At 29.2% G+C, this 22703-nt stretch overlaps 1 protein-coding gene across 2 annotated transcripts in view; it reads right to left on the bottom strand.

The window, feature by feature from the left end:
* The window catches only part of LOC129981119 (uncharacterized), a 472677-nt gene that overhangs the window by 404678 nt on the left and 45296 nt on the right, over nt 1-22703 (bottom strand). Inside the window, exons 6-11 of one of the 2 annotated variants that reach the window (XM_056091800.1) lie at nt 21314-21438; nt 15625-15666; nt 14942-14974; nt 13222-13266; nt 13101-13136; nt 10176-10251 (exon numbers count right to left, since the gene is read on the bottom strand). In XM_056091800.1, the coding sequence (XP_055947775.1) occupies nt 10176-10251; nt 13101-13136; nt 13222-13266; nt 14942-14974; nt 15625-15666; nt 21314-21438 (357 nt within the window). The remainder of the gene's footprint in view (nt 1-10175; nt 10252-13100; nt 13137-13221; nt 13267-14941; nt 14975-15624; nt 15667-21313; nt 21439-22703) is intronic. The other variant, XM_056091801.1, reaches the window with a different exon arrangement.

Below are 22703 nucleotides of genomic sequence, written 5' to 3' on the forward strand. Positions count from 1 at the left end.
GCATGTAAATTGTCTCTTATGGAACGAAAAGAACATTGTTTCTTTCACATTCAGTGTTTATGACAATCATTGCCAATTTATTCCACGTCTGTCGATTGAATAATTTTTACATAATATTTGATGCAGCCAAGTAACGATCTGGGGAATAAGGATGCTATACCGAGTTGCATTTGCGTACAGCCGTAGAGCAATCCGCTATATGAAATGCTCATTAGCTAGCTTTGAAACCTTCATCCTATTATTACTTCCGGTGCTTTTTCAATGTTGATTTTTCTTATATGAACAGTTAGTCAGTTCTATAACAACGCCTTCTAACTTATTATAATTGCATTTCACTAACTCGGATTCTTTAATGAGAATCTTATTCCCCAAGAAGTGTATACCGATATTATTTAAGTACATTTCCTATAAAGTAAAATCATTTTTCCAGTGAAGTTTTTCTCCATTATCAATCAGCATTGAAATAATTTTCAAGTTAAGGCTTTCAGTCTTTTAATTGATCAAGTGACAGAAAATAATTAGATAATTGCAAGTCTTTGATATATAATCACCGTGATTAGAGAGGAAAAAATGCATATTGAATGAATAATCGCTACATTTTATTGCAGATTAGTGGTTGTAACTGAGTTTTACTAATAAGAAATAATATGCGTACGAAATAACTCATTCGCTTTCCCTTTCAGGTGCAACTTAGCTTTATACAGATTGGCGTGTAATCAATCAGAAATGAAGACTAACTATCTTCGGTGACCAGCTTTTCGTTAATCACTTCCATCGTATTAATCTAGTCATATCAATAAACTTTGATAAACTGTAGCTTATCACAAAATGTGGAAGAACTATTTTAAATCACTCGTACAATAAACTTGAAGCAATATGATTGATTAGTAGTGTTCTGTAAATTGGCAAAATCAGTCCAGTTTTTAAGACTGGAAGCTCTGTCAAAATTATGCATCGCGGTATTTTTTCAAAATCGGTAAGGGGATAAGTTATCATGATTAGCGTATTTACAATGCAAAAGTTTTCTTATAAAATAATTTTTGAATTTATTATAGTGGTTGTGGTTGGGGAATTAGAATGTGCAGTGGCGTAATGTTTTGAGATTTCTCTCGGAAATGGAAGGTGACGAAGAGGATGTGACCATTCGAAACTTAATTAACGGTGAAGGGGTTGTTTATGGGTAAAAAATTAACTGGTAATTATTACACGATTAACACTACGATTGCTGCTGGGAGAATTTGCTGTGACTTTTCCATTTAGGGAACGCATAGTAAAAATACGTTTTTGATAGTTACGGTAAAATTAAGTTTATGCTTTTATGTTTATGTTCTCTCAGAAATGAAGAGTAATGGAGAGCTGGTAACTATTAAAGATGTATCTAAAGGCCCTGAGTATTTATATAAATTCAAAAACTGCTAAAACTGGATCAGTAGTTAAGATTGAAGGATTGGTTCATTGGCGTTTCTCATTTTAAACGTAGAGATATGCAAGTACAAATTTATTTTTTATCTTCTCGCATATCAAGTATACAAAGAGAAAGTATTGTAATTGTCAAGCAATTTGAACTCGATAATTTGACGAATCTGTAGCATAGTTTAGAACCTGGAACCATGTGGTTTGCAGCTGAGTAACAAGACCACAATACAAAAGCAATTGCCCGTGTAGCGTAGCTGTTAACTGGCTTATAAGCTTTCACTACAAATCTTCATGTTTCCAAAATCACTGAATCCAAAATAATACAATTTCAAAATTATATCTATTTGCGAATATGATAATTCAAAACCCCTTTGAGTTAGAAGAATGAAATTTGGTACATAGTCTTTGCACCAAATTTGTAAATTTTCATTTAATCCTTGACAAAAGCTATTCACAGAAAGTCTGTCTTTCCGCACGAGCACAAAATGCATATGATAAATATAAAGAGTAAATTGCTAAAAGAATAAAATTTAGTTTAGCTCCGAAACCAGTCCCGTCAAAGACAGACAAACAAAGACAGTTTGACTGTATGTTTTCAAATGCAAGTAAACGTAATAATTAAATAGATGCAATGACTTGAATAGATGAAATTTGGTACGTGATGAAGTGACCACAACTATAGTTCTTTGAGAAATTTTGTTTTCAATTGGTTGGAGAAAGGCATTCAAGATATATATACCAGATTTTCTGGTACTTGTGAATTAATAGCCTGTCTGTGTGAAACTGCAAAAGATCACTCGTTAGATTCAGAAAAAATACTAAATTCATTGCAAATATCGATTATCGTAATTCTCTTCGTTAATATAATGCGATTAATACTCCACTAGCGCTTTTTTACTTTATCACAAAGCACAAACTCTGATGCATGAAAATAAAGAGTTAAGTACTCAAGGCCCAACGTCTATAATTATATGCAAGAGGTAGAAAACAGAGTCTTTATTAGATGGTACGCGAGAAAGATTTCCCTATTAGTCTTGCTGGTTGAGATTTCTTTCTTTGAGATTTTTAATCATGCAAAAACAGAAGGAAAAAAAAACAATTTTAGAGTTACAAAACTTCCTGATTTCCATTAAATATATCCAATCCACAAACTTCTTCAAAGTATCTATTTAAAGAAAACATTATAACAGATCACTTCTGAGCAAACCAAACACAAGCGACTATATTGGAAAACAATCTTCATTTCTTTCTATAAGAACACGAATACTGTGATATCGCTTAAACTTTGCCATCAGACATTCTATCGAGCATCTTTGTTCGAACGTAAAGAGAAAGAAAATGAACCGCTCCGGGTTCCTTTCGTAGGGGCGTCAGATAGAAATCTAGAAAGGATGAGGCTAAGTCCCTCTAAGAGGATTAATATCGAGAGTTTCCTCACACATCCCACAATAAAAGCAGATGGTGTGACAGGTGGGATTAACACCCTCCCCGTCCACTAGTTCTTCCTGCTTTAAAAGTAATTCTGATCTTGTTCCAGTTTGGAAGTCAATATAGTGAAGAGTTTTTCTTCGCTTTAATTTCCCAGTAGGAAGAGATTGAGGAACTAATGGTCTTTGAAAATAATGCTGTTTTTTCTACTGGTTTGTTTTCATTGGCATTTAGAGAATGTTACTGCATAAATGATTATTTTGAAACATTTTTGAAGCGGAAATTACATAGAAATCAAAATCGAATACCATTTTTGCTTTTTAGTATGTGAAGTATACAAAGAAAAAAATGATGTAATCATCAGAAATTTTGAACACGAGATTTTGGTGGAAAAGCCTGTTCTAGACTTTCGCTAAATGTGTATGTAATTATGTTTATCTGTCTGTGTCTCAATGTGAACATAATGACTCAAATGCAATCTAAGCTAAATGGATGAAATTTGATATGTGATCATTAAAGAAACATTGCATATTTCAGTCAGATTTCATTCAATTCAGAAAAAAGTCCGAGTCTGACCACACTACAATTAAATATGAAAATTACAAAATGTAATGAGTTAGGTAGATAGAATTAGGCATGCAGGTTTAACATCTAACGTATAGGTTCATAACGATACTTTAAAGCAAATCTGTCAATACTTAATCGTCAGTAGGTCTACTTTCGCATGTATGCAAACATAACTCATAAACGCAATAATTTAAGGAAATGAAATTTGGGACACAAATCCTGAATTTAAATTGTAAATTATAATCAAATTTTGAATCAAATGTGTCAATGGATTCATCGCCTATTGATTTGTATTTTCGCTTCCACGATAATAAGCAACTCAAAAAAGGAATTTACTAAAAGAATGAAATTTGGTATGAAATTTAGTGACTATAATTGCAGTCGTTTTAAATTTTGATTTCAATCGGATGAAAAATGGCGCCAAAAATTTATTATTTTGTATTCTGCATTTCTTATTTGTATTCTGTATATTTCATATTCGGTATTCTGTATTGATACTACTAAGCCCAAAACTTTCATGTGCTTAGTTCTAAAAATGAAAATCTGAATGTGGCGTCGATTACTTATCCTAGATTTATAGTTTTACTCGGGAAGAAGGCTTGTATTATAAAGTAGGGAAGTAAGTTTTGGGAAAATCTATCTTGTTAATTGATTTTATAAATTTTAATCAGTATGAAAGTTTTCAGGTGTCAGCAAAAGAAACTTTCAAATAAACAGGTTGTTTTTTTATTCTTTTTATTTTGTTTAAAGAAGGAATTACTAGAGACAATAAATTGCAGTAATAGAAAAGATATTAAATATATAATATAATTTGCAATAGTATTAAAAATAAAAAAAAAGAGAAAACTCTTTGGAAAAATTAGATAAATAAAGGCTTTCACTAATTATCTTTGCTAAAGTTTAAAGTCTTTCATTTATTTAGCTAACTTTTATTATTTTTAAATAATATTTGTAACAATAATAAAAAATGTTGGAAAAATGATTAGACAAGATTTCTAGTTAATCGAAAATTTCATTTAATATAATTAAAAGAATGTATTTGTACTCATGCACAAGGTGTCCCTAAAAAGAGGAATACATATTTATTTTCTTCTATTACTTATAATACGTATTTATATAAATAAATCTATTTCTTAAAATACCTATTTATTTTCCTTTTTATTAATATTTTATTTTTTAAGATATTGTACTTAGACGTATACTTCCAAATAAGAAATTTCATTAAACAAAATCAGCAATTGCATGAACACATTTTGGTTTCTTTGGATGCTAATAATGAAAAGTTAAAAATTATACAAATATAGAGAGAAATGCGTATATATAATTCAGAAAACTATTATAGGCAAATATTTGTACATTATTACGTCATTCGATATTCATGTCTTGAAATAAATTTGTTAATCAGATATTGTTGTTCGATTTTACTTGTAGACAGTTTCAACTTCGACTACTAAAGAAAAAAAAAGGGGAAATTTTAAAAATTGAAGATTTATGATATTTCAAAGAAACAAAATTCAAACGAAAAAAAATTAAATTATTTGCTTCCAATTTTGTGTATAATATTAAACTTTCCTAAAAAACAGCATATCTCGGTAAGAAGAACGTTTCGAACGATTGATTATTTAAGATGGGTGAAATTATAATACATACCCATGCAAGTATTTTTAGAAAAATGCAGTTTTGTATTATTGTAGAAGCGTTAAATACGTAAAAGTTTTGTAAATACTTCAATTAGTGTATTACATGACTCGTTTTTAAAATTTAGGTAATTTTAAAATTAGGTTTAATTTTTATTTAACTAATACATTCCTTATTATTTTCTGATTCTAATTATTGTTATTTGTATATTCTCTAAAATGTACTAGTTAAAATATTAGTTTGGGATTGGAATAAAGTGATCAAATCTGCATTTTAATATCTCTTATACAAAGAAGCATGGAACTTTAGCTGTACTTTGATGAATGTAAAACAGCATTTTACCAATAAATACTTTTTTATACGCCGGGATCCGGGTAAAAATTCGATTTTTTTAAAACCTTTTATTATTACCATCTACAGTAGTTAAATTGTATTGATACAATTTTCTATTTTATTAATAAAACTTTGTGGTTGTAAATTATAGATCTGATTACGCTATTTTTAGCAATAAAAGTAATAAGGACTTCTCTTCTTTTTAAGCACCTTGTAGATAGATAAAACTCAAGACAATATCTTATATCATATTAGAAAGTACATTAATTTATTGAACACACCTAGTAAAGAACAGATTATTCTTATCGATATAAAGTAAAGAAAGAATATGAATGATATAGCGGAAAAATTAAACAGAGTTAAATGATTTTTGTAATTTCGCGAGTGATAGCAAATCAGATTTACAAAAGTGACACAGGAGAAGTTTTTCTCCCATTCTTAACTTATTCTGCGATACTATATTATATCGATACTCAATAGCTTATTCTATCGATACGAACATATCCAATAATTATATTCTTCTATTTGTTAAGTTGAGTGTTTATCATATTCATATCAATTATTATTACGGAAATAATTTTGATGATTTAATTTTACAATTCATGCTTTTATCCAATACATTTTTGTTTGAGTTTAATGACCTAAAAACTGTCTTAAGATGATTAAGAGTAAAAAATGAATTTTCTTACCCCTTTATGAATTAATTAAATAAATTGTAGCAATTATCGATAGCAGATAATGACGAAGAAATAATAAGATTTTAATCTACTGTATTTGGAATACACATTTTTTTATAGGAAACTGCTATGCTAATAATGCAAGAAGCTAAGCAACACTGAGATATTTCTTTTAATACATTTCTAATCTCTTTCCAATTGGAATTGCAGCCATTATCTGAAAGGGATAATTATGATTATTGTGGTTGGTTTCGACTGATTAAAAGTCAATTAAGATTTCAAGTGTTTTCGAACAGTAAATTGTGTTTTAGTTTTTTGGAGTTTTATTGATTTATATCCATTTAATAGGTGGACATTTTAAAGATGAATGAAATATTATCAATTAAATTCTACAAAAAGAATATTTTTCTTTCAAAGTCATTATTATCAAAATTATTCTTTTGCATTCTAGCCTCAGATGAATTAATGGACATAAGAAAAATCTAATTGGTTGCTAAAAAATGAAAGAAACTAAAACGGTAAGTGATTGTAGAATAATTAATTCCTGAATGATGATGATTTCTGCTATATATTAATGCAATTTGTTCCGAATCATTTATATTTCAATGGAGGCGTTATGAAATTTTTCAACTAATTATTCTATGCACCGAATAATTAATTTTATGTAGATTCTTTTGATGGAGTATAAGTAAAATTAAATTCTGATGTAAACCTATGGCAAGAATGCAAAGAAAATCTATGACTGACAGCAGGAAAATGAAATTAAATGAAAATTTTCTGAGTGAAAATCTTTACAGAAAATAGGCTTAAAAAGAAGTGACAATATTTTGAAATTTTGTTTTGAATAATTAGAATTGTGAAAATAAATTACTCAACAGTATTTGGTATCTTTAAAATTTACACGAGTTTTAATTTAAAGTACCTGATTTTTTATTTGATATCACTAAATGAAAAGATACTACTAGACTGGAAGAATTAAAAGGCTGCATCACTTACAACTTGAAAATCGGAAAAAAAGTATGGAATTTTAATTGTTTGATTACGTTTATGTTCATAATTATGAAAAATCTAGCAAAGTAGTTTCCCTGAAACTTTCTCGTATACTCTTCAATAAAGATCTTATTTTCCTTCCGCATTGAAATGTAAACTTTGGGTGAGGATACGAATGATTTGCATGGAATTGAGCTGACAATAGTTACGAAAAATAGATCTTTAGCGTGGATATAGTATTTGTTCTGAATCTATAATGATAATATACATTTTGGGCACTTTGTTTTGTCAACCGATTTATACCGAAATTTCACAAAAACTATAATTGTACTCTCAAGATAACATATCAAATTTCATTGATTTCAGTCATTGTGTTTATTTGCATATGAAAGTAGAGTGAGATAGACGTACAATTCATTGGCAGACTTGGTTGGAAATTTGAATCTTTATTTTACATATTAAACACATACCCTCAATTTTATCTACCAAGCTCTTTGTATTTTGGAATTATTAGGTTCAATTGCAATAGAACAGTCTGACAGACATCATTTGAATAAATTTGTTTCTACATTGAACAGAAATTTACACATTTAATTTTAAGTCCTCGAACTAAATTTTATTTATCCAAATCAAAATGTTTTTGAGTAATCAAGTTCAAAGCCAAAAATTTATTTTTCAAACTTAGGAAAATCTAAAACGTCGAGACTCATCAAAATTTCGAGTTATATATATGTGGATTTCAATATTCCCTCACTATTTCATATAAGACCGGCATCCTAACACAGGAGTAGCGCGTCTTCCCTGTGATCTGGGGCGTCCCGGGTTCGAGTCCCGGACATCATTGTTGTTCAACTGTATTCTATCTGTGAGGTGTGTGAATGTGCCTCCCCCCCCCCTGTGCATGTGACGCATGAAGTAGCTAAGTCGTACTCTTGACGCTAGTTGGAGCTACACAAAAAACAAGAGATGATCACTCGGTTTAAATCGCTGATAAATCTGTCAGTGTGCTTGTAAAGTGCCTTAAGTAACAAGAGTTCAGCATTTCGTATAAGAGAAAATAAGAATTAAGGGGTATTTTAACCAAACTTTATAGAATCAAATTTCAATCATTAATTTCATGACAGAATTATTTGAATCCTTCCTGTCCTGATAAAGATATTAAGATATCAACGAAAACTCATTAAAAGGTAAGTGTTCTACCATTATTGATAACACTCTTGATTTATTTTCTTCGGTTTCAGACGTTAGAATGACATACATTAAGATCTTATAACAAAAGTCTTAATCGAAATGTTTTTCAAAAGAGGTTAAGGCAGCTGCATAAAGTTCAACAGTTAAAGATTTGATTAACCAGATACAAAAATAATTTTACTTTATTCAAAAATCAAATAATTTTTATGTTCTTAGTTTTGATTGATAATCGTTTTCGAGCCAGTTAGAACAATCTAAACTAAAGTCAATCTATGTACTTTCTCTATTCTACTTCAAATTAAATGAGGCATAACATTATAATATATTAAATTTTTTTTTTTTGTCTGTTTGAGAAAAAGGAAAAAAAAAATACAATAGAATAGTAATTCGATAGATACTTCAGATACTTTATAAAGTGCACTTCATGAACTATCCAGAGTAATTTCTTTTTAACACCCTTCCTCACCAATATTTTTCCAACCTCCGCCCCTCCGCTCCCACTTGTTTCAAAGTATACATTAACTCCATGTCCCTCAGCAAAATTAATATCAACTACTATGGTTATCTTAGAGGATATAGCATCACTCCTATATACCACAACACTTGGATCTTTTTATTTTTTTGCAGTAAAACACATTTAAAAGTTGAAATGTTAACCTATAAAAAAACTCTAAACAGGGGAAAAGTTTATGTATAAATTATTCCACATTATACAATTACTTATAAACAGTTTAATGCAACTATAACCAAACAGTTAACACTTTAACGCAATAAAAAATAGTGTGCTAATTTATGTGACTTACGGTTTTCTGGTAAACAGTTCATTAAATGTTTTGAAGGAAATGAAAAGCATTCTTATTTCGAGTGAATACAAAGCTTAATTTCAAGGATGCAAAGATAAGGCATGCTCATTCATTGTTTAATGGGTTTGGAGGGTCCGGAGATCATGAGGGTTTGTTTAAATCCTGTCTCTCTGTTCTAAATGTAGACTTTTGTTTTCAGTATTGTTGATTATATGTTTACTTGCCAAGCTTCTGGAAGGAGCAAATGGCAATGATATTGCATGAATTTAAATATTTTATAAAATATCTGCCTTGAGAAGGAATTATGATCTACCGTTTTAAATCATTCTTACAAGAAATTTAGTTTCCTCATTACCAAGTCAAAATGAACAGGAACTGGGAAAAGAATGTTGAAAAGGAGAATTGCCTAAATGTTAGAAAGAAAACATGTATATCAGACTGATTTAATTCCAACCCTAACTTCTATAAATTGCCAAGAACTCGTATAAATTGCCACGTCGCATTTTGCAAAGTGTGTAAAAATTTCTAATGAATACGACAAGATTACACATACGTACTCAGGAAACACTTACACCCACGTCTCAGCTAAAAATTTAAATAAGGAATCAAGAATTGAAACTTTGAAGGAAGGTAAAAACCTCTCATGTACCCAGGACTTTAGAAATCTAAAAATGTGATTCAAGACTTGAAAGGAATCAAAGCACTCTTAAGATAATTCTACAATCCAATTCAAACAGTAAGATTTGTTGAAATAATGTGATTTTAAAATTTTCCACATAGTACTAAAGTAATTAAAATTTAAAAACATTAATAAAAATATAGATTAAAAATATAATTCTGGGAACAAAAGTAATAGTGAAAATTTCAGTATAAATTTAAAACTAATTTTCGATTTTTAAATTGAAAAAAATGAAACTATTTGCAATTAAAATAACTTGAAAAACGTTATTAATTAAATGTTTATCAAAACAAGTTTCTGCAAATATAAGAACTAGCTCATAAAAATGCAAAAATATTCAAGAGACGAAATAACATATTTTTCTTTTTTCATTGCATTTATTTCCTAAAGCATAAAGAAAAAAATATTTTATAACACTCTCAGTTGAGAACTGAGTTATTTTGGAAGACTTACCACTGCCCATTTGACATGGAACAAGAATGATATCCATGAGCTGGATTTTTTGGCATTTCACATCCTTTACCTTGACCTGAAAAAATATGAATGTATTAAACAATCATTTATTTGCAGAAATAATTAAGAAAATGTTTACAAAGATGTAATGCACACTAGAATAACAAATGTTATAAGTATTAAAACATAAGTTAATTTTGTTGTACTTCGTAATGGATATATATTTGGTTGTTGTTACTAATTTCAACTGTTCTAACTTTGTCAAGACAGTTCTATGAATTCAAAAACCAACAAAAAGCGGATGAATAATATCATGAACTTTAAAGTATCACCTTTCCTCAAATCAAGCAATAAAGAATTTGGGAGGGTGGTGACTGTCATTTTTACTCCAATGGTATTCCGAAAAGAAATTATAGCATTGCTGGAAGGTAAGCGCTTTCGTGTGTATACCAATAAATTGTGAGTGAGACACTGGCATTTTCTAGTAAATTTATTATTAAATTGTAAAACCTTCTAAGGTCTCTACCTAAGTACCATGCATAGTTAGAAATTTCCAAAGCTTATTTATTTTTATTTTTGAGGAGAAAGAAATGTGTGCTTTAATTCCATGGATGGTGCCAGCAGAAGTAGTCTTAACTGTGATGATAGTTGCCTTTTCAGACTAACATGACGAGGGAACCATCGAATGTGAACAGAGTATTATAAAAATAGCCGAGAGACAAGACCTAAAATATCCAAGCTTACCGTGGCCCTCGCATTCGTCCTTTCATAAAGGTGTTGTATATAGGCACGATTATCTATCATACATCTATATAATCCAGTCCAAAAAATGTGTCAACTTAGTGAAGACACTTATAAATTGCAATAAAATAAGACATGAATATAGAGTAGCGCTTCCTGTATCCAGTGCTTATATTGATTATGCCAGCAGAAGTTTCCATGTGTGCATAATTAAGGGGAGCCATCCAACGCCCTTCCTGTCATTGGTATACATCTTAAGGGCAGATGGAGAGATGCACTGAATAGTCTTTAACGGATTGAGATGCGCGAGGATAGAACATGTGACCATATGGTTCGCAGTCCAGTAACATAACCAAGATACAAAAGCAATTGCTCGGGTGGCATAGTTGTTAACTGGCTTATATGCTATTCACCACAGACTCTCCCTCCAGTGAGTCGGAGTGAGACGAACAATATGGCTGTTGAGTGGTGATGTATTTTAGCTGTTGTCTAATGGGCCTGTACCCAGTTGAGTAGCGCCAAGCGTTATGGCGGGCGTGTGTGTGGGTGAGTGGTTGTTGATGCTGCGTCACGTGAGTGTGACGACTTTTGGGTTGCTGCGCCAAGTGAATCTGACAACTTTGGCTTGCTGTGGGTAGATGGTGCCACAACAGCTGTACGAAGGTTGAAGGTTCATCGTCTGAGGTCACCAATTTGGGCGATTGAGATGCGTGAGGATAGAACCTGGGACCTTATGGTTCACAGTCCAGTAACATAACCAGGATACAAAAGCATATGCTCGTGTAGCGTAGTTTTTAACTGGCTTATATGCTATTCATTCACCACAAGTCATAAGAACCATTAGTTTGACTTAAGGACACTGACGTTTTAGATATTCTTGCCAAAAGTTCAATACAGAAGTATGGATACTAGCTGTAATTTTTTTGGAAAAACTGAAAAAATATTATATATACGTATCATAAATTCTGTCTTAACATAATTCATCTAGTACACTAAATTTCATGTAAGAATAAATATGTTATTTTAAATTGTTTTGAGAATATAAAGTATAATTTTTAAAACGTATGTGCTTAAGATGAAAGAAGAAAACCCATTTATCTATACCAAAAAAGATTCTCGGCTATGAAGAATGTATTACGACACCTTCCACAATCGCATATTCAGTATCCGGTCAAACTCAATTGATACTTGAAATATCAAAGTAGTTAGGAATCTATATAGCAAGATTATGCAGTGTTTAAAAGACGTGCCACTATACAAAAATAAATTCAGCATAAGAAGAGCATAATCATGCGACTTAGTTCAGGTTAGCTGATAGAAAAATAGCATCAACTTGGGCTTATTGGAGGAACGGGAATGTGACTGATACTGCATAGAGTTTCTTGAACCAATATTAAAATTCAGTCTGGCTCTAAAGTCGCAATTTATTGCAATGAATTCATCGCCATATAGAAAATTTTTCATATTTCATAGTTTCAGAAACTGCAATTCAGACATTAACTTATTCATCAGAATTACTTATGAAATCTACGGCGTGAATAAATTTTATTGACGCAATGCTGTTGCATAACCTATAAAACCTGTAAAATAATAAAAAAAGGATATTTTATTTGTTTTTATTGTTAACATATTGTTTTGTAATTCACAATGAGATAACAAAGTACCTCATTCTCATACAAGTTTTTATAATAAACATGGGTGTTTAAATTTGCTAATATTATTGAATTATCATTATCTAACTGTAATTAAAAATATATAATGGTTCTTCATTAAATAGATTATATTTTAATGATTTTTCAATAAAAGTACTTGTAATAGTCTCTTTAAAAGAAAACCTATGGAAAAAGTGTAAAAAATAGAGAAGCCTTTCCTACATGACCGAAAAATAAAGGGATTTTAAGAATTAACCTTTCAGCATATTACAATAAAAAAAGATTGCACTTTTAAATGCAAGCAGATTTATATCATGTTCATAGTGTTTTAGATATTCTTTAGACAATAGATGCTTTTTCTATGTAAAACATATCACAGAAAACCTCATTATAATATTCGACATTATATACATTCATATCAATAAAATAAATATAATTAGTAAGTAAGTCATGTTTTATTAAATACAAATAATTGATGAGTTGAATTATTAATTGTTGAAGAAATGTTTACAATGAAGTGAAGCATACTGACCTCCTCCTCCTCCGTATGAACCTCCACCATAAGAGCCTGGAAGAGAGTAAAATTACTGACCCTTCTTTTAAAAATGAGAATGTTTTATTAACAAATAATTAACTGTTTTTAAGATACTTACCACCTCCGTATGTATTAGTTCGGCTAAATGTGCGACTGTAACCACCTGAAATGTATCGCAAAAATTTTATGAATTATTGTATTAAAATTCAGTTGCGAGAAATTTCTATATAAATAACACAGCAAATCATTACTAAGCGCAATTTTTTTTTAAGAAGTGAACTTTTTATGTATATATAAATGATAAAGAAAAAAAATCTTATTTAAATACCAGAACAAAAATATTATAAAGAATCGTTTATATTAATTCTCTTTATCATTTATAATTGATAGTATACTCTAACGAATGCTGAATGAAATGATTCCCAGTATCAGCAACAAACTTTGTGACCATTTGTCTGTTTGATGAATTTAGCAGCAAAAATGGAGATTTTGAATATTTGAGAATTTATGCTAAGTCTCCATTACGTTTCCATTAATTTATGCTATGCCTCCATAAGTATCGCCATTTTTTCTTGAATCGACGCCATGGTACAGGCACTATAAAATGTAGAGGCGCACAAACGTGAGTCAGTTTTCCAGTCAGTCAAGAGGAGTAGAATTTAGCGAAGTCTCTATTCGAAGTGCTGATCTCTAGCGAGTTCCCTCAGATTATTTCGTGTCATTATGGTTGTTTAAACGTGGCGTAAGTTACTGTTAACTGTAAGTGATAATTTTTTGTACACTTCGGCTGTATGCTTCTACTTTGTATTTGCATATTCATGTAGAATAAAATTTCGTTATTCTTTACTGAACCTATTAGTATTTCTCATTGTAGACTGATGATGGATTGGCATTGTAGATCGCATGGTAGACGGCTCATTGTAGACCGCACGGTAGACTGCTCATTGTAGACCGCACGGATTTTTTCCGTAACAACTTACAGATGGAATTATTTAAATAACACCAATTGCATCAGAATTTAAGTTACTTGCATTTTCCAAAAACATTCAAAGATATCTATTAGCTGCTTTCCAGAGACAAATGTTATCTTTTTTGCATAAAATTCATAACCATTTCAAGAATTGACGAACATAGTTGAACATGTCTGAAAATATTAATAATCCAATGAATAAACTGGTCACAAAAATAAATAAATAATATATAGTTATTTTATAAATGATAATAGATATTTTATAAATGAAACTTTTTTTTTCATGTCTGCATAGACTTATTCTATATGTCAGTTTTTGTCACGTGTAAAAATTCAAACCATTCTTCTTTTTTGTTCATATTTATACACGCATTCACGTAATATCTTGTACTGATGCATATGAAACTTGATTTAGTTGCAATAATTATAAAATTCAATTGACTAAATGGGAAAAACAACTTTATTTGTACTACCTGATGGCTTAGACGCTATTTTATAAGAAAATTATTTATTAAATTGTAAAATATAACTACTGTTTCCGCTTTAAATGACTTCATCTTTTATTTCATGAGAGCAATATATCTAAAAAATGGAATTTCTGAACTAATTATATGGATTTTATAGCTACTGTAGTTACAAGTCTTGTACCTGATAGGCAAGAATTAAGCGTTTATAAACTTCGGTAAATAGCAGTAAAATTAAGTGTTTATAAATTTCGCTAGCAGTGAATGGGTTCATGTAAAATTATTTTCAATTACTTGGATATTATCATTTGGATAGCAGACAATTATACATAGCCAAGCTTGTACTTAATAGACAAAGAATCTTTACTTTATACAAAATTTACTAAGCATAAAGCGTTCATTACCTTGACTGTAGGCTGAACTGGCAGATCCTGAACCTGCAATCAACATCATAAAATATAACTGCATATATAACAACTAACTAAAATATAACAAATTGTAAAACATAACTGCAGTTTTCGCATTAAATGACTTCATCTTTTATTTCATGAGAGCAATATATCTAAAAAAATGGAATTTATGAACAAATTATATGGATTTTATAGCTACTGTAGTTAAAAGACTCAGTAGTTAATTTTTTGTAACTAATATATCATTAACAAATCTACAAGAGTTTAAAAACTAAATTCCATATCAACATTTTTGCTGTCTTCCTTTAACCCATTCGCTGCCATTTACGAGATATCCCACAGGAAGCTACTGTAAAATTAAGTGTTTATAAATTTCGCTGTCAGTGAATGGGTTCATGTAAAATTATTTTCAATTTTCTGGATATTATCATGTGGATAGCAGACAATTATGCATAACCAAGCTTGTACCGGATATACAAAAAATCCTTTTTTTATAAAAAATTTACTAAACATAATGCATTCTTTACCCTGACTGTAGGCTGAACTAACAGATCCTGAACCTGCAATCAACATTATAATCAATATTAGATTTTCGCTTCACAGCTGAAAATGCTTTGTTTAAAGAGTATTCTTTATATCTTATTAATTCTACAAAATGAAAAAATGAAAATAATTACCTGTCACAACGGAGCTCTGACCGTAACCTCCCCCTCCAGAACCTGAAATCAATGTTTAACATTTTTCATATTTTGATAACTTTTTAATGTAGGCATTTTTATAAATTACAAAATTTATCTTTGAAGAAGGCATAGTATGATTCTTGACGAATTCTAGAATTCTTACTTTAGATTAACAATTGTTTCAATGGGTTTGTTTTTGTATGTCTGAAAACAGTTTCCGAATCGAAATGTTTTCTCAGCAATTGAGTCGACTAAGTTTCCTCATTTCAGTTGTTGATGCAGTTTGATCGGTATTGATGTATTTTGATACCAATCTAATAACAACTGCAGTAAATAGTTTTTTTTCGTATTAAAGATAGAATCGGGCAATAAGAAAAACTCTGGAAGTCTTCTATAATATAAAAAATAACATAAGAATTTTATAATATAAAGAATATAATACAAGATAAGATTAATTCTTTTTTAGCTGTTGTTTTCTTGAAGTTATTTCAGTCACATTTAGGATCACAGGATCAGGAACATAGTATCCTGAACAAAGACTAAGGCTTTACTGACAAATTTCCCAAATGATATTTTCTGAATAACAATTTTGGATTTGAATGCATATTCTGAGAAATAAATAATAATACAAAACATAATAAACTCATGCAGCCGAGAGCTTAATGCTAATTTCACAAATCTTCACAAATTGATTTACGTAAATCTCAAGATAAAAGAATCAAAAGCTCTGTCGTTGATTCGATTTTGCTACAATGGAATTTGACTTCAACACACTGCCTTCAATACAATGCATTTAAATTACAGTGGGCACATAATTAAATAATAAATTTCAATGAAAAAATGAATAAGTAAATCATTTGTTCATCAACAAAAAATTACTATGTAAACTAACTTACTATTTTTTCACATAATCATTAGAAACATCTTTATCATTTTTTCATTAATTGATTTAGATTGATCAGATAATTTTGCAAAATTCTTTTATATCAATTAATGAAATAGTTATGCTTTTCTTTTATGTTACAATATTTTTTATTAAAGCCCTGATTTTATGGTCCTTTTCCGAATGTATTTGTGAGCTAACTGTTCCCCCATCACTGTACGTTTACATTAATATCAGACGATTTACATTTAATAAACGTACAATGCCAGCCTTTCTTTTATTTTTTAAAGATAATTTAAAGCAAGAAAAAAAAATGCGACTCGAATTAGAGTATTTTAAATATTTATCATAACTTAATAAACTTTGAATTAGGAATAAGTAATTGCATTAATTTTAATTTCCTACACATTTTTTATAATTAACGACATTTTAATAATATTCTATTAAATAGTAATATTTTAACGACACATAAATATATTTCCTAGTTTTGTAAAGTCCTTGAGATAACAAAAAAAGGCGATTGAAAAGTTAAAAAGTAGTTACTTGGCATTTTCTTACCAAACATTGAAGAGTTGAAAAATTAAAATGATTTTGATCTTAATTTTATGAGGTTTTTTTTATTTCATAATGATTATTTATATAAAGTATGCCAAGGATTAAAATTGAAGATTATTTAGTTTAAAATGTATGGCACGGATAATAATGTAGGCAAAAATTATAAATATTCTAAACATAATTACTTATTTTTCCTTGAAGAAGTCAAATTGTGAAATTAATAAGTATCGTTTTCTTTCACAAAAGTAAAAATAATTCCAACTACTTATTTTTTCTATCTGATATGGCTGATTGATATAATCAACTTCTTAGCATTCGTATCAAAATACTATTTGATTTACATATAATGAAATTGTTTAATTGTCAGCGATTACTATCGAGATAATATTTTTAAATATTACAAATGCTTATATATTTGAATTTTTACAAAAAAAAACAGCTTAAAGAAACACATATGAAACAAAATAAATTAATCGAAAAGTATTTTGCCAATTATAAGTTATTTTTTAAATAAAAAGCAAAAACATTCTCACTTAGAAATTTATCAACAATTTTTTCTATATTTTACTGAAAATAAATATATTAACTAAATCCTAATAACAATAATAATAAAAAAAATTAGTTATACTTTCACTCAGTTTTTAAATACAACGGTTCATCTGATAAATAAATAGAAATTTTAAACTTATGAATCAATGAAATGACTTTCAATTCTTTTTAAATGAATAGGGTGCTTTTTTTTTCATGCAACATTTTAAGAAACTATTATGATAAATTCGAACAAAAGTATTAATAGGATTATAATTAGAATGTCTTCAGTCAGGAAATATTATCAAAAATGTTATATTTAAGAATGTGGAATTTTAAGATACAAAATAGCATTAAAACTTCATGCAAATAAAAATGAATGAAATTTCTCAAAGAATGAAGAAACATAATTGAAATGGTTATATCAAGAGCACTATGTTTAGAAGTTAGGAATAAACATATTCGTTAGTTTGATCAAACGTTGATTTTTCAACATACAAACAACAACAAAGATTTGCTTTTTTAATTCACTAGACTTTACCTTTAAACAGTTTGCTGTTTAAAATCGTTTCAGTTTTGTTTCATCGTTTTAGCTTCAGAAAACTACATTCATTTTTTTTTTTGTATTTTTACAATTTATAATTTATTGCCATCCTTACATCATTAGAAGCAATTTTATCAAATTCTAAATTTTGATTAAACCTTCCTGCAACAAATCTCGTAATATGAACTTCAATGAATTCAATTCATTCCTTCAAATCAAATTCCCAGAAATTATTTTATATACTTCGAAACTAGATTTTTTTTTCCTTATGTCGTTTCTCATTTATTGCGAAAAACTTATTTTTAAAAATTCATTGTCCAATTTGGTAGAATAATTAAATTTTTTTTTCAGTCTATGAACTATGAAATAAGCAATCTATTCATTAAAATTATATTTTTTATAATTGTTTAAATGCTTGATAATCTGAAAAAATTGAAAATGTACTGTTATTTATCAGTCAAGCACCGAATACTTAAAGAACGGCCTTAGTTTTAGACCTTAATTTTTATTTCAAAAACTAGGTACAGCATTTCCTTAAATTACTCTCCAACATTTGAACAAATTATTTGATATATTTCCAAACTAGAAGATTTTTTTATCCTTTTATCTTTATTAGCCAAAAACTAATTAATTGTTATATCTCATGATTAATTTTTAAAATTCTTTTGTATTTTCACTAATATATCTTTATTTCTTACAATTTTTTTAATAATTTTTAACTTTTGTTTAAAATATATAAGTATTTTATAAGCCTTTTCCAAAAAAAAAAAATATCATCCCTGACTTTTTAGTATATATTAAAGATACTCCAAACTAACATAGAATGTTCAGTGATTTTTATGAACATAGAATATAAGTTTTACAAATTCATTTATAGGAAGTCTGAATAAAACAATTGAGATAAATGGCATTGAGGACATTAAATAGATAACGAGAATAGGATTTTTCCATTTATTTTTAACCTGCAAGCCCATTTCGACATGAAAAAAAAATACAATGCAATTTGGAAACGAGAATATTCGTGAAAAATAATTTAGGATGCCATTTTGGAAAGGAGTTCCACTAATTACCACATTTTCGACAAACATTAACGCATTATTTCGTATTGCTTTAAATGCTTAATGGAAAAGATATATCTAGATAATTGCCGTGGATATCATCCGTATAATCCACAAAAGACTTCATTGCCAAAAAGGTAATTATAACCTTAAATTGTCGTATTTTTTGGAACATAGCTTTGTGATCGAAATAAAAAGCGATTATATGATTAAGAGTAAGCATTAATGGCATTACACGATATCTTTGGCAATTAACAGTTTGCTTTGCTTGATCACATTTTTCGAAATCAAACTATCATGAAAGAATAGCGAAATTCTTAATGGGTAGTTAAGGTTGGGTAATTTTTTAAAATAATAAAATATAGAAGCTATTTTTAGATGTGCCAAATTTTATGAAGCCGTTATTTTTACAATGTGAAAGGCAGTTGCAATAATTAAATTGGTTTTGTTGGCAATGCAGGCTGGAAATATCTTCTGCTGATTTAGAGTAATAATTTATCTAAGAAAATGCGTGGTAATTATATCTTTAGCTAAAAGGAAATAGAATTGGGATATCGTGATGAACCAAAGCTCTTTACAATTTATTGTTCTCGTTTGTTTCATTCATTTTATTGGTTTACAGATGAGTTTTGAAAAAGATATGGGAAACAAATAAAATTTCTCAAAAAAAGTTAAAACATCCAACGCAGACTTTTAGTTATTACTTTGGATAAAAATAATCAGAATTTGGAATATATTCAAACACAGACTAATAACTATATTATTACTCAGAATAAAATTATCGGTAACTGGATTCTCAATGTTAATTATAGAAATACAATTATGTACAGAATTGCATGCCATAAGGTCAGTTGAAAATTTCTAAAAAGTAACTATTAGGCCAGTGTTTTTATCATTATTTTCAAAATAACTGCTTAATTTATGATGTTAAACGATTTAAGTAAAATTGTGGGGTTGTTAAGAAGTTCAGTAAAAAGTCCGGATTTGTGTAACAGTTATTTATTTACAGGTTACGTTACACACAGACAATTTACATACAAACTTTTGAAATGATTTTAATAATATATAAGAGCATGGATCAAAGCAGCAGCACATGCCATCGTCTGACCTGAACAGAGTCATAGCGCCACAAAGCATCAGAAAAGAAATCTCTGATCTCATCAGCCAGTTATGGTTGGAATTACAAGAGCGGCTACAAAATTCAATTAGCGTGGCATTCAAATTAAATGATTTTGCTTGGACAAATATCTGTTAATATTCACTTTTTAAACAATGCAATTTCAATTGAACACAATCTTTTTTTTTTTTGCTATTGCTGAAAGTTCAAGGACTTAGTACTCCATTGAATCTCAGGATAAAAACTTTTTATTCATATTTCAATGATAACATGTCAGTGGAGAAATAAAACAACTTATAAACACAAAACACTGACTTCCTATTATCTTTGCTTAAAGTATTTTCCATGCGCTTGTTATTTTAATCCTCTCTATAATGGTCTATTATATATCTGGTTCCGTTTCGATCACAGAAACCAGAAATCCTTATACAGTAATAAGAAAGTAATACAATAAAGAAGCTTGCCTCAGTAAACGAAATATTTTTTATTAGTGAAAACGAAAAATATGAACGATGAAATATCACCAGAACACATTAGTTGAATTCTTGAACTAATATAAAACTAATAACTAACTTCACTAATATAAAAATTTAAAAGCATACAATTTATATCAATGATGACTATTAATTAGATTTATTTTTACGTGCATTGTTCATGAAAAATAAACTATTTAAATGCTTGTCTCCATATGGTCTTTAAAACCCGTCTTGTACTTTTAGTGTTTGCGAAAATGTTTTAAGTATTTAAATAAAAATTATTAACATCTTTAAAATTATCAGATGGGTTTTAAAAAATACCCGGTTTAATTGAAATTCCCATTTTAGTTACTAAAATTTCAGGTAAAGGAATTTCATGTGCTAAATTTTATGTTGAAGTAGTTTTTATGCAATGTATAAAGTAGCTTTCACAGAAAAATATTAAACATGATAATTAATACTTTAATTCTGATCAACGGCTGGTATATTGGTTAGTATATTGAATAGCATTTGAACATAAATTACCTCCAATGCAGTCTTCGAACTTCGCAGAAGGCAGCCACTCTCCTGTCTCTTTTGAGCACTCAATTTCCAAGCTGTCTGAGCCATCCGGATATGTATATCCTGGCATACAACTCACAGTGCATGAACTATTTGCGAAGAAAACTTGTAGGTAATCCTCATAGTTAGACAAGGAAATAACTTATTGTTACTTTTTACTTACAAAGTAATGAGTGTTCTGTTAGATCACTGCAGTTTTTATCATATCTTGTTATTTATATCCAAAAGATAAAAGTACCATGGAGGAAATGTACAAGGTGATTAAAATTAAAAATCCCCTACTCTGAACTCTCTATGCAACAAATTACTCAATGTAAAGGCTCTAAAATTCTTGAACACTATTCAAGACATGGGGAAACGGATTATGGGAAAAATAGTTCCAGAAACACCGATAGATGGCACTGTACAACAGAAAATATACTGAAAAAACGAAAATAATCACACAAAAAAAACATGGGGTATGGAATTTTTCCTTTCTACTTTCTCCTGCTTGTATGAAAAAAAAAAGATTAAAAAAATTAGGAAGAAACAAACTGTCATTGTAACTACAATTTCGCACAGTAAACAGGACCAGAAGGTACCAAAACATGCTCGAAAATGTTGTTGTATCCCTAATGCAGCAGTGCCAATGTCTTGATTTATTCACCTTGATGTAAAGCGCTTCTACACATTGAACTCTGGTACAGCATTTTCTTCAGCAAGACTTTACCAATGATAGAGTAATTAGTTGTGCATTTCCGGTAACCTATCTATCTCGTTTTCATATCTTAATACTTATGATTTTTGGCTTTGAGGATACTTAAAAAATCTTGTTTATCAAGGACAACTGGTAATCTTGACAGATTTGAAAGACAGTATCACTCTGTATGTGAGAAGCATCTCCAATGTCCAATTACGATCCACGGTTGAACAAGCTGTCCGCAGAATGCCGATTTTACATCTGGAAGAAGGGAACCCTATTGAGCAATTTTCCTTGCACCGATAAGGTTCGTGAGATTGAATGTTTGATACGTTCGAATGAAATGTGTTACAAATGTGTATTTCGAGCCTTTTCAGCATATATTTTGATGTACAGAGCCATCTATCCGTGATTCTGGGCTATTTTTTTTCTCGTAATCCGTTTCTCCGTGTCTTGAATAGTCTGTTCAACAATTTTGGAGCCTTAGTTTGCTGTATAGAGAGCACGGAGTAGGGTTTTTTTTAATTTTAATCACTTTGAGAAAATGTAACCAAGAAATTTTATACAAGTTATTTCTAATTATACTTATCATTTCCGATATGAAATCTTTATAATTTTGAGTTAAAATAATCAGACCTCCTGGTTTTACAGAGCAATCTCTGCTTCTGAATGTGA

This window comes from Argiope bruennichi, chromosome 8, assembly GCF_947563725.1.
Source record: "Argiope bruennichi chromosome 8, qqArgBrue1.1, whole genome shotgun sequence".
Lineage (NCBI taxonomy): Eukaryota > Metazoa > Arthropoda > Arachnida > Araneae > Araneidae > Argiope > Argiope bruennichi.